The sequence below is a fragment of the Chiloscyllium plagiosum genome, unplaced genomic scaffold (genome assembly GCF_037043375.1).
Source record: "Chiloscyllium plagiosum isolate Xiang-an unplaced genomic scaffold, Cpla_swu_hap1 HiC_scaffold_30, whole genome shotgun sequence".
Classification (NCBI taxonomy): Eukaryota; Metazoa; Chordata; class Chondrichthyes; order Orectolobiformes; family Hemiscylliidae; genus Chiloscyllium; species Chiloscyllium plagiosum.
Window position 1 is genome coordinate 1,170,956 of NW_028270168.1, and position 14,045 is coordinate 1,185,000.

General features: G+C 43.2%; 1 protein-coding gene across 4 annotated transcripts in view; it reads left to right on the top strand.

Annotated features, from left to right (window-relative positions):
- The window catches only part of nhsl3 (NHS like 3), a 284,193-nt gene that overhangs the window by 257,775 nt on the left and 12,373 nt on the right, over positions 1 to 14,045 (top strand). For all 4 annotated transcript variants that reach the window (XM_043719658.2, XM_043719659.2, XM_043719660.2 and 1 more), the window contains exon 6: positions 307 to 4,005. In XM_043719658.2, coding sequence (XP_043575593.2) covers positions 307 to 4,005 — 3,699 coding nt within the window. The remainder of the gene's footprint in view (positions 1 to 306; positions 4,006 to 14,045) is intronic.

A 14,045-nucleotide genomic window follows, 5' to 3' on the forward strand; every position in this document is an offset into this window, starting at 1 on the left:
CTAATATCTTAAAACTATGACCCCTCATCCCAGTCAATCTTGCTCTGGGGAAAAGTCTCTGGCTATTGACTCTATCCATGCATCTCATTACCTTGTATATCTCAATCAGGTCACCTCTCTTCCTCCTCCTTCTCTCCAGAGAATGTCTGCATTTTATTGACAAAAGCTTGCATTGTCTTATAGCCATGACAAAGTGTGAGGAGATGACTTTGCCTTTCTTCACTTGAGCATTAACTTTTGGTTGTCAACAAATTGAGTTCTAAGCCATTTTTGGGTTTTCATATGGTTCTTTCTGTTTTGAAACAGGGTTTGGAAAGGGATCCCATGCCTCCATCCGTGCTGTGAAGGTGCCTGGTGATGACAGTGCTGGCATTGTCTCAGAATCCAGGGGAGAGGGAAATCATTGCTTCAATATAGTCCCACACTCGAGAGCAAGGGGCTCTTTGCGGTCTGTAACCTTTACAGATTCATCACAGGGAGTTACTGAATCAATAAGCACTTTAGAAATTCATGACCAACAGAACTGGGGACTGATAGATTTTTCCCAAAGACCAAAATCATTAGCCGTTCCAAAATCATCCCCATCAAGTGAACTTCGAAACCCAGTTATGTCCATGTCACCTCAGGCAACGTACTTATCCAAGATAATTCCCAATGCAATACTGCCTTCTGCGGTGGATGTTGTGATGATCAACACCAGTCAGAATTGCCTGCGCACTGTCAGCAGGGACAGCTTAATATTCGCCCCATCTCCTGCCTGTTCCCGATCCATCTCCCTGCAGAATTATGATGGCAGGGATTATGCTTCGAGTGATGCGTGGAGCCAATCTCAATCTTCAGAAACCATAGTGTCAAACAATTCCACTATCTCATCACAGGGAAATGTCCGGAATCATTCTGCGGAAAAGGTCAGAGAGAAATCATGCGATGAACACAATCTAACTAATTCTGTTCCAGATTTTCGTGCAGATACCAATAGGTGGGTTAATGCATGTTCTGCACAGAATGTTTCAGAAACCACTGAGGATACCCCTGCACACAATACCTCCAACTATCAAACTGATGAACTGAAAAGTAATGGTTTTGACAACCAACCACTATCTCCTGCAGAAAGCACCAGTAGTATTGTTGATGCATCGGATACACAGAGTGTAACAAGTGAGCGATCAATCTCGAGAAGCCTGTCCGTTAGGAAAATGAAAAAGGCACCAGTTCCTCCGAGAAGAATCCATTCCTTACAGCAGAAGGAGGAGGAGCTGAACTCCAAACTTAAAGATGAAAGTTGTGTGTCACCTGAGGAAGATGATGTGTTTTCACCTGGACTCAGTGAAATCAATCGCATCAAACCTGAACCCTGTGTGGATTCTCCCTTCGCTGCTGCTAACCCTCCAGCTCATCATATCTCAGTGACAGCTGAAAGCCGGATAGAAGAAATGTCAAAAGGAAAGAGTAACATTCCTCTGGGAAGTACAAACTCACCCGACAAATCCGAGCGAACCATGTCACCATCGAGTGGATACTCGAGTCAGAGTGGGACCCCCACTATGGGCAAGGATTCCACATCTCCCTCCCCTCCTGCAGGAAGGTCCAAACCTGAGAGATCCACTTCTCTGCTTTCTCCAGAAGAGTCACTCTCCTCCTCTTCAGCATCGATATCATCCTCCATTTCTGAACGGGTTGACTTCTTTTCAATCCCTCCTCCACCATCGTCACCTGCTCCACCCCCACCCACTGTAAAAATTGCAAAATTGCCACCATCTCTGTTATACTCCTGGGGACCAGCATCGATCCCTCCACCTCCAGCAGGACCAGCACCATCACCTCCCACACGGAAACCTTCCTTCCTCTTCCCTGCAACTGCCCATACTGCTCCTGTTACCAAGACAACATCCAATCAGGCTCCGCCGGTCACCATGACAACATCCAATCAGGCTCCACACGTCACCATGGTAACATCTAATCGGGCTTCACCTGTCACCATGGCAGCGTCCACACAGGCTTCACCAGTCACTGTGGCAACATCCAATCAGGCTCCGCCGGTCACCACGACAACATCCAATCAGACTCCACACGTCACCATGGTAACATCTAATCGGGCTTCACCTGTCACCATGGCAGCGTCCACACAGGCTTCACCAGTCACTATGGCAACATCCAATCAGGCTCCGCCGGTCACCACGGCAACACCTAATCAGGCTTCACCGGTCACCACGGCAACATCCAAACAGGCTCTGCAGGTCACTATGCCAGCACCTAATCAGGCTTTACCAGTCACCACGGCAACGTCCACTCAGGCTTCACCAGTAACCACGGCAACGTCCACTCAGGCTTCACCAGTAACCACGGCAATGTCCACTCAGGCTTCACCGGTCACCACGGCAGTGACCAATCAGGCTTCACCGGTCACCACGGCAGTATCCAATCAGGCTGTGCTGATCACTGCAACCATGCCCTCATCGATCACTACATCGGTATCCAATCAAGCCCCATTGGTCACTGCGGCCACAGCTGCTCAGGCCTCTCCAGTCACTGGGACGTTTCCTGTGGCTGTCCTCTCTTCAGCCTCTGAAGCTGTGCATGCTTCATCTAACCCTGTGGACACATCCATCTCATCAGCACCTCCTACTGGACAACAGGAAATCATTCCAGTCGCAACAGAGCGCCTTTCACCCCCACCATCACCCCCACCATCCCATCACCCTCCACCACCACCAAAGAAAGGAACAACAACTGGGACATCCTCACCCCCATCTTCCTCCTCTATTTTAGAGCCCAAAAGGCTGTCAGGATTTGATTGGCCTCCCCCTCCTCCTCCTTTGACCCTGTCTGCCTTTCCACCCTCAACTGAGCCATTGTCTATGCCTGAGAATGCTGATGTTACCCATCAGGATGGGCAGGAGGCTGACTTCCTGTTTCCACCCCCCCCGCCTCCTTCCCTCCTGACAATCTCCGTGCAAGAGAAGAGATTTTCTGCGCAAGATTTACAGTCAGTGTCTCCAACCCCTCCCCCTCCAATACCCCTTGACAAATCATTGGAGAACACGATCCCAGGGCAACCTGCGTCGCAACCTCTTCCACCTCCACTTCCTATAGAAACCAACCAGTCACCTGGGCCAAAGCCCTCTGCTTCACCTGCAGCCGTATCAATGTCAAACCATCTTCAACAGAAGCCCTTTGTTCTCCCAGGAACCCTGCCTGCAGATTCTCACTTTTCAAAAGTAATAACTCCAAAACCAAAGATGTCCAGTCAGGATTCTGAAAATAAATTGAATGTTCAGTCTTCGCCTAATCAAAATGGCAGCGATCAAGGTGGGAAACCAATTGTCACACCATCTCTCTTACAGATGGTACGGTTACGTTCTGTCCAGATGAATACGTACACGCCTGGAGGGCTGGACAGCCAGCATCAAGTAACCAAAATCCAACCTGATTTGAAACCACCTGCCAAAACTAACGTGACTGCACCAAGCAAACCTGCTCGCAAGTCTCTAACACACCGTTTATCTTCCTCTTCCGATTCTGAATCTTCAACCAAACCTAACAGTTCTCACTCTGGAAAGAAACTGTCAGCTGGTGAAGTTCACGGACAGAGTACATTTAAACCCCCTGATGGTGGGGCTCCGCAGAAATCACCTGCCTCAACAGCGAGCTTCGTTCTTTCTAAAAATGTAAGTCCCAAGAAGCTGATCTTTGAAACTCCTCGCTCCCCAGAGGCAGAAGCTGAAGTGAAGAGGAACTTTGTGGCTGAGCTCAACTCTGTCTCTGAACGAATAGCCTCAAAGAGTGAATCCAAAGGTTCGACAGATGCACAGAGTAAAGCAGTTTCAGAAACTGTTTCTGCACAGAGAAAACCCGGCAGAATTCCCCCACCTGTTGCCAAAAAGCCTTTGTTTTTACCAAATGCACACCGACCCCACGTCGCATCATCTAATGTAACAGAAACTCCACCAGCGCAGGAAATGTCTGGTTCCCATGAAACTACAAGTGACACCAAGGACGAGAAAGGTAACTCTTTGTGTGAGAATTGAACTATGTCGGACAGCTTTGAATAAATGATTATAATTTGGGTCTGGGTGTTGAGTCAAAGACATTGGCTCCACAAATTGATATTGTGTAAATGTGACATAGAAAGAACATTTTAGGGTCTAGTGGTTGCTTTACAGTGTTGTAAGTCTGATCATATCTAGTTTTCAAAAAAGTTTTTTGTTATGAAGATAACATCAAACTGGTTGCAGTTGCTACTTCTCCAGTTTTCTCAGCATCCAGAAAGAAAGTGTAGTGATGTGAAAAGATCAACTTTAGGTTCTTAGGGAATATTGATGAGTTTTGAGAAGAAATATAGCTCAGGTTGAGGTCCTGGATGTAGGTTTGCTCGCTGAGCTGGAAGCTTAGGGAATATCCATGTCTTCAGTTACAGACTGTCCAGTGTTAAAATCACACAACACCAGGTTATAGTCCAACAGGTAACCTCCTGATATAGGAGCAGCGCTCTGAAAGCTAGTGTGCTTCCAATTAAACCTATTGGACTATAACCTGGTGTTGTGTGATTTTTAATTTTTGTACATCCCAGTCGAACACCGGCATCTCCAAATCAAGACTATCCAGTGTAACTGTGGACCCATTTGTTTCTTAGAATCTGCTTTATTGTTGTCAATCGTGCTGACAGCTGTGCAATATTTGAAATAAAATGAGTCTTTTGGTCTGTAGTGAGGTGGTTTAAGAAATAATGGTCATAAAAATATTAGTTTAAAGTGTTCAAAGTGTTTGAGAATATACAAACATCCAAACGTGGAGCCAGAGGAGTTTACTCAGCTGCTTGAGCCTGCACTGTCATGGCTGATCTGATTGCTGCCTGCCCCGATAACCTTTCACCCCTTGTTTGACAAGAATCTGTCTCCCTTGGTTTTTCACAATATTTGAGGACTCTGCTTTCACCACCTGTGCAGGAAGAGAGAACTAAAGGCACTCAACCCTCATGTGTTTGGCTGTTGTCTGACTTAAGTGGTTGACCTTTTTTTTAAACAGTGACCCCTTGTTCTAGATTCTTCCAGAAGAAAAAACAGCTTCTCCACATTTGCTTTGTCAATGTCCTTTAGCATCTTGTATACCTCCGTTAGATCTCCTCCTATCCATCTAAACTCCAAAGAATATAAACTGAAACTGCACAATAATAAGACAAACCCCTCCTCTCTGGAATCAAATCTAGTGAAGCTCCTTTGAGCTGACTCCAATACAACTACATTCCTCCTCCAGTAAGGGGATCAAATCTCACAGCTCCAACTATTTACTCACTCCCACTTTCCTGGTGATTATGCATTTCCTGAATTCCTCCCTCCTTCCATTACTTGATTTGTAGCAATTTCAGGAATGTTCCTTGTGTGGTTTTGCAGTAAAGACCAATACCAAAACACCTGTTCAAATCATCTGCCATCTCTTTATTTCCTACTATTTATTCCTCAAACTCCCTCTCTATGGAACCAACACTCTCTTTAATACTTCTTTTTCAGATACTTGTAGAAACTGTTACAACTTGTTTTGATATTTCTTGCCAGCTTTCTATCGCACTCTAAATTGTCTCTCCATATCAGACATTCATTGTATTCTCTGACCTGCCACCTATCTTTCACAATTATATGCTTTTTCTTTAACTCTATCTTTACATTTTTAGTTAACCATGCATGGTGGATCCACCCCTTGGAATTTTTCTTTCTGGTCAGAATCTACCTAATACTGTATTCTGCTTCATGCCCTCATCATTCTCCTTTTGTTTAAAATACTAGAGTCATAGAGATGTACAGCATGGAAACAGACCCTTCGGTCCAACCCGTCTATGCTGACCAGATATCCCAACCCAATCTAGTCCCGCCTGCCAGCACCCGGCCCATATCCCTCCAAACCCTTCCTATTCATATACCCATCCAAATGCCTTTTAAATGTTGCAATTGTACCAGCCTCCACCACTTCCTCTGGCAGCTCATTTCCATACACGTACCACCCTCTGTGTGAAAACGTTGCCCCTTAGGTCTCTTTTATATATTTCCCCTCTCACCCTAAACCTATGCCCTCTAGTTCTGGACTCCCCGACCCCAGGGAAAAGACTTTGTCTACTTACCCTATCCATGCCCCTCATAATTTTGTAAACCTCTATAAGGTCACCCCTCAGCCTCTGACGCTCCAGGGAAAACAGCCCCAGCCTGTTCAACCTCTCCCAATCGCTCAAATCCTCCGAACCTGGATACAACCTTGTAAATCTTTTCTGAACCCTTTCAAGTCTTCGACCTATTCTTCCCTCCCTCAGATTCAGTCTGGAGCTCCTTTTGCAGTGAGGGCTATTTCTGATTTGGCACCAGTAATAGCTGAGAGAAAGTATATCAGCAAGAGTGTCTTTTGCAGGATATTGGTTTAGGATCACATTGCTTAGTGTTGTTGGTTTAGGATTTGATGACCATTTTGTCATAATAGTTAGCATCATGGATATCAGGAACCTAGCAACACTGGAAACTTCGTACACTTGGTCCTATTTTCTGAATATATGTTCCTGCACTGAAAACAGTGGCAGGAAAAAAAAACACTGACCATAATCTTTGCCCATCCCCACCTTCAGCATGAGCGGGGGAAATGATTCTGTCACTCCAGTCTACAGTTCCCTTTGGTCCAAGTTTTTAAAACTTTTATGTTGCAGTGTCCCTATCTCTGAGCCAGGGGGCCTAGGTTCAGGTTAAGAGTGTGTACTAATGTCTGTGCACAGCTTAATTATAAATATCTAGGGTTCCCTTTGCTCTCCATTCAGTGAGTTGGTCATTATGTTAAAAGGAAAATGGAAAGAACTGCAGGTGCTGTAAATCAGAAACAAAAACAGAAATTGCTGGAAAAGCTCATCAGGTCTGGCAGCATCTGTGGAGAGAAATTTTGCTTACAGTTTAATGTCACATGACCCTTCCTCAGAACTGGGGTTCTGAACCTCAGGTTACTTGACCTGAAACATTAAGTATGATTTGTCTCCACAGATGCCACTAGACCTGATGAGCTTTTCCAGTAATTTCTGCTTTTTTTACTATTTCAAAATAAAACAATTGACTTGCATCAGTAACTTTATGGAGTGGGATAAGAGGAATAGTTATTGAAAGATGCAGAAATATTATTTCCAAACAGACATTTTTTTATCATAGAATTGTAGAGTCCCTACACTGTGGAAGCTGGTCATTAGACCCATTGAGGCCACACCGACCCTCCAAAGTACATCTCACCCAGACTCATCCCCCTACCTTATAACCCCGCATTTCCAATGGCCAATCCACCTGACCTGCACATCTTTGGACTGCGGGAAGAAACCGGAGCACCCGGAGGAAATCCACACAGACACGGGGAGAATGTGCAACCTCTACACAGACAGACGCCTGAGGGTGGAATTGAACCTGGGTCCGTGGTGCTGTGAAACAACAGTGCTAACCACTGAGCCATCATGCTGCAGGGAACGAGAGGCAGTTAAGGAATAAATAGGTTCACTCCAGGACAAAGAAAGGAATTTGTGTGTGGAGCGAGAGGAAATAAGTGAGGTCTTTAATTAATACTTTGCATTGACATTCACAAAGGAGAATGACATGGTGGATGGTGATTCTCGAGAGCAGTATGTTGATATTTTGGGGCACATCGGTATATAAAAGTGTTCTAAGTATATACTCTCGCCCATATAGTCCTGCACCAATAAGTGCCCTGCCCTTAAATGAATCTGAATCTCTGATCTCATGCCAGATGTATGTCTGCAATAGTCCCTTGTTCACAAATGTGTTTGTGATTTTAGCATTGTCTTCAGGTGTGGACCTTAGTTAATTAGTTAAGAGGGCTAGAATGTTCTCGAATTTAGAGTAAATGGTGCTGTTCAAGTATTAGAACACAAATCAGCACAATGTGTCCAGGAACAGTGTATACAATAGCACATGGTAACTATAGCACTGTTGTTTATTTTAAAAATACATTTGTTGTTGTCAGTTACCATGAACTAGTAACCATCAATTCAGCAAAAGTGCAAATATAAACAGACAAATACATTTTTCCGAGCCACTATACTCCTCTCATAGGAAACCATGCTCTCTTAAAACTGCTGTTCCCATTGACAGTTGTCTATAAATAATTGCACAAGAATTAACAAGTTAAAGCAAATACTAAAGAGGAATTCTTGGGCGGATCCAGTAGAATAAAGATAGGAAAAGATAATGTGAAGTGAAGAGCAAGAACAAGTTATTCATAACTAGTCACAAGTTTACTTAACAGAATATTAAATTGCAAGATAAAATTTAATTCAGGTAATGTTTTAACTGTTAATACTGACATTTACCAAATAGTCATGAAGTTTTTGAATTTTTCAATTGTCTAATCCTTACAATGGGACTAATGTTCTGTTCAGCTTGCTCTGAGAAGATTTAGTGCTGGGAGCATGGAGAGTTAAATAGTTGAGCTTATTTGTTAGGTTATATTCTTGAGTGGGTTTCGGAACTTACATGGTGCAGACCATGAATCCTAAAGCCCTCGTTGGTGGATCATTGTATTTTATTTTCTTACTCCGTATCATTGTTACTTGTTGAACTCTATTGATTTCAGCTTGAATCAACGCTGCCCTGGATCAAACTGATGGGATCCCACATAAATGAAACTTTGCCAGTTCCTGATCCAGTCCCTGGGAAATATGATCAAATCATTTTCCTTAAAAGAGAGCTGGATAAATATTTGAAAGTGATGAAGTTAGAGGACTATAGAAATGAGGCTGGAGAATGCGATGAGCTGGGTAGAGCCACAATGGGTTGAATGGCCACCTCCTGTCCTGTAAAGTTCTATGATTCTGTAAATCCCAGAATCTTTATGCTCTCAGTTGCAGCTTCTCTCACCCATCCTCCCCATCTAGCATTTTCTCCATCCTCACCACAAGCCCGGTGTCCAGCTAAGGATTACACTCCATTGATCTGTCAGTTGGATCAATGTGATTATATTAAAGGTGCTATCTTTTCTGCCCCTGGTGGTGGGCTAAGGTGGGGATGGGGTGATGGGGGTGGGGGTGTGTTCAGTGAGTATTTCTGAGGGTTTGACGGAATTTTGATTCCAGGAGAAAATGAGGGATTTTGCTGAAAATAAAAGGAAAAGGATTTGTATGGATTGTAGATTGGCCAGCTGGAAGAATGTCGAGTATACATCAAGAAACGTTGTTTGTTTGATTGGTTGGATGTGACAGTAGAGTCCCAGAGGGGTCTGAGAGAAACCTTTAGCATCAATGATTTCAATATCAGGAGTGAAGCCACAATGGCTAGATTTACAGACTACACAAAGATAGGTAGGAAAGTATTTGTGAAGAAGACATAAGCAGTATATTGGTAGAATCAAAGTGTTACAGCACAGAGGAGGCCATTCAGATCATCATGTTTGTACCAGTTCTTCAAATGAGCATCATAGCTTAGTCTTCAGCCTAATCTCTGCGTCACTGCACCTTGTTTCTGATTCAGTAATTGTCCAATGCCCCCCTTGAATGCCTCAATTGAATCTCCTTCCACCACATTTCCGGGCAATGCATTCCAGACCTAAATTACAGTGTGTGAAAGTTGTTTTTCTTTTCTTGTATTACATGTTTTACAAATCACTTAATACTTATGCCCTTTTCTTCTCAGTTCTTTTTACAAGTGGGAAAAGCTTCTCTCTATCTACTCTACCCAGTCCCTTCATGATTTTGAAAACCTTTATCATATCTCTTGTTAACCTTCTCTTGAAGGAAAACAGTCCCAACTTCTTCAATCTGTCCTCATGACTGAATTTTCACTTTCCTGGAACAGTTCTTGTAAATTGTTCCTGCACCCTCTCCAGTGCATTCACATCCTTCCTATAATGTGCCCACAACTGTACACAGTACTCCAGGTGTGGTCTAATGAGTGTCTTAGAACATGGACCATAGAACCATAAAGCACAGGATCGGGCCCTTAAGTGCATGATATTGTGCTGAACATGACGCTAAGTTAAACTAATCCCTTCTGCTTGCCTTTGAACCATATCCTTCTGATTCTTGCATATTCATGTGCTTATCTAAAAGTCTCCCAAAGGCCCCTATCATATCTATCTCCTTGTTTCAGATATTTCAACTCTAGGGAAAAGATTCTGACCATTGACCCTATCTATGCATCTCCTAATTTTATAGACTTCTATCAAGTCGCCCCTCGGCCTCTGCTGCTCCAGAGAAAACAACCTGAGTTTTTTTAGCCTCTCCTTATAGCTCATGCCCTCTAAACCAGGCAGCATCCTGGTAAACCTCTTCTGCACCCTCTCCACAACCTCACATCCTTCCTCTAATGTGGTGACCAGAATTGGACACCATGCTCTTAACTGTGGCCTAACCAAAGTCTTATACAGCTGCAATGTGACATCCTGACTCTTCTACTCAATTCCCTGACCAATAAAGGCAAGGATGACATATGCCTTCTTCACCATCCTACTTGTGTGACCACTTTCAGGGAGCTAGAGACTTGAACCCCAAGATCTCGTTACATCAATGTTGTTCAGGGTCCTGCCATTAATTGTATACTTTTCCTCAACACTCGATCTCCAAAGGTGCAGCACCTCACGCAGATACGATTAACTCCATCTGCCATTTCTCCCCTCATATCTACAACTGATTTATATCTCACTGTATTCTTTGACACCCACCTACACTATCCACAGCTTACACTACAAGCTTTAGGGTGTAGGTTTGCTCGCTGAGCTGTAGGTTTGATATCCAGACATTTCGTTACCTGACTAGGTAACATCATCAGTGGCGACCTCCAAGTGAAGCGAAGCTGTTGTCTCCTGCTTTCTACAGCTCAGCGAGCAAACCTACACCCTAAACCTCGACCTGAGCTACAAACCTTCACAAACCTTGCAACTACAAGCTTACTAGCCCAGCCATCTACATTTCGATGCAATTCGTTTATATATATCACAAACTGCAGAGGTCCTGTATGGGTTCCTGCAGAACACCGCTAGTCACGGACCTCCAGCCTGAAAAGTACCCTTCCACCACTACCCTCAGCTTTCTGTGGGCAAGTTAATTTTGAATCCAAGTGGCCAAGTCACTGTGGATCCCATGCACTCTTGTACAAGCTCAACATCACCACCTCCCTGCTCTTTTAATATATGCCCAGTTAATAAAACCAGAAACACAATATGCTTTAACTGATCTCTGCACCTGTCCTGCCACCGTAATGATCTGTGCATGTATGCACCCAGGTCCCTCTGCTCCTGTACCCCTTATTTTGTATTTTCTTACAGTTTGTTCCTAACAAACTGTATCATCTCACATGTCTGTGTATTGAATCTCATCTGCCACCTATCTGGCCACTCCGTCAACTTGTCAATGTCCTTTTGGGTTCCACACTATCTTTTTCATAGTATAAAACTTGGAAGACTTCTAAACTATCTGCAAACTTTGAAATTGTTCTCTGTACAAAAAGATCCAGATCATTAATACAAATTAGGAAAAGTAAGGGTCCTGGTCCCAACCATTGGGGGACCCCACAACAAACCTTTCTCTCGTCCAGAAGATTGACCGTCTCTGTTTCCCCTCAGACAGCCAGTTCTGTGCCAAGTTGCCACTGTCCATTTTATTTCATGACCTACATCTTATCCTCTCAAGTTTGTTGTGTGGCACTGTATCAAACACCTTCTACATCAAATAGCATTTTTTTCATCAACCCTTTCTGTTATCTCTTCCGAAAACTCCAGCAAATTAGTTAAACACTATTTCACTCTTAGAAGTTGCGCTGAATTTTCCTAATCAACCTAACTTTCCCTTTATGACTATTAATCTTATCCAGAGTAATTACTTCTAAAAGTTTCCCCACTACCCATATTAAACCAACCGGCTTCTAATTGCTGGGATCATCCTTACATCCTTTCTTGAACAAGGCTGTATTGTTTGCAATTCTCCAGTTTTCTGGCACCTCAAGTCTAGGGAAGACTGAGATCATGGCCAGTGCCTCTGAAATTTCTACCCTTACTACCTTCACAATCCTTGGATGCATCTCACCTGGTTTGGTGCCTTGTCAACCTGAAGTGCCAACAATCTATTCAAGACTACTTGCTTATTAATGTGGCAGTTTCCTCCTCTCAAAAGCAGTATCCTCATCTTTGATAAAGACAGATGCAAAATATTTGTTTTGAAATTGAAAGGAATGGATCTGCTTTGTGAGGAGATTCTTTTGCAATGGAATCAGTCAGTGCAGGAGGAGACCATGTGGCCTTCATGTTTTGCTTCCCTCATGTAATCTCTACAGGTTCCAGCATTTCAAGTTCATAGCCATGTTATCTTACAGTGGATTTTGGTTTTCTGCCTGAATCCCTTTTTCAGGTAGCAGGTTTCTGATCCCCATTCCCTTTAAACTAATACAGAACCAAGGAACAGCGACATTGTCAGAGGTTTGAATGAGGTGTCGAATCAGGGTTTTAGAAAAGGACCTGTTGAACATACTGCACTGTTCTGGTATCAGTGATTAAGGGAAATGAGTTAAAGTCTTTATTCTGCTAAGAGATCATTGACCTGAAATGTTAACTCTATTTTTTGACTCAGACATTGCCAGAGTTGCTGAGTATTTTCAGCATTTTGTGATTTTATTTTCCATTTCAAGTACCTGCAGTATTTTGCTTATAGTTGTTTATCTGAGGCTCCTGCTATTCCTGATTAAAACAAGATATCCCACGGCATGACTTTGTGAGAGAGAGAGAGGCATGAAACATGATGTTCTGGCCAATCATCAACACAAACAGATGATCTGATCATGAATTATCACATTACTGTATGACATCACAGATTGGGTTTCCAATGTTGCAACAATGGCTACCCTTTAAAAACACTCATTCGCTGTAAAGCATTTTGGAATATTCTAAACCCATGTAAGAAGCCTTCAAATACTCTCTAATCCTTCCATCAATTACTTCAAAGTTCTACCCCTTAATTATTAATCTTGATGCTAATTGAAATAGTTCCTTCTTGTATTTCTTCCTAATAAGTCCATTCACCTCAACAGATCTCCCTCAGCCACCTTGGTCCAAAGGCACAACAAAGCTGCACTGAGGGAGGATATTCCTGGAAATACATCCAGGGAAGTTATTTGGGTGGAACTGAGAAATAAGAAAGGGATGATCACCTTATTGGGATTGTATTATAGACCCCCCAATAGTCAGAGGGAAATTGAGAAACAAACTTGTAAGGAGATCTCAGCAATCTGTAAGAATAATACGGAAGTTATGGTAGGGGATTTTAACTTTCCAAACATCGACTGGGACTGCCTTATTGTTAAAGGTTTAGATTGAGAGGAATTGTGTACAAGACAATTTTCTGATTCAGTATGTGGATGTACCTACATAGAACATAGAAAAATACAGCGCAGTACAGGCCCTTTGGCCCTCGATGTTGCGCCGATCCAAGCCCACCTAACCTACACTAGCCCACTATCCTCCATATGCCTATCCAATGCCCGTTTAAATGCCCATAAAGAGGGAGAGTCCACCACTGCTACTAGCAGGGCATTCCATGAACTCACGACTCGCTGAGTAAAGAATCTACCCCTAACATCTGTCCTATACCTACCACCCCTTAATTTAAAGCTATACCTACTAGAGAAGGTGCAAAACTTGACCTACTCTTGGGAAATAAGGCAGGTCAGATGACTGAGGTGTCAGTGGGGGAGCACTTTGGGGCCAGTGACCATAATTCTATTTTAAAATACTGATGGAAAAGGATAGACCAGATCTAAAAGTTAAAGTTCTAAATTGGAGAAAGGCCAATTTTGATGGTATTAGGCAAGAACTTTCAAAAGCTGATTGGAGGAAGATGTTCGCAGGTAAAGGGACGGCTGGAAAATGGGAAGCCTTCAGAAATGAGATAACAAGAATCCAGAGAAAGTATATTCCTGTCAGGGTGAAAGGGAAGGCTGGTAGGTATAGGGAATGATGGATGACTAAAGAAATTGAGGATTTGGTTAAGAAAAAGAAGGAAGCATGTGTCAGATATAGACAGGATAGATCAAGTGAAT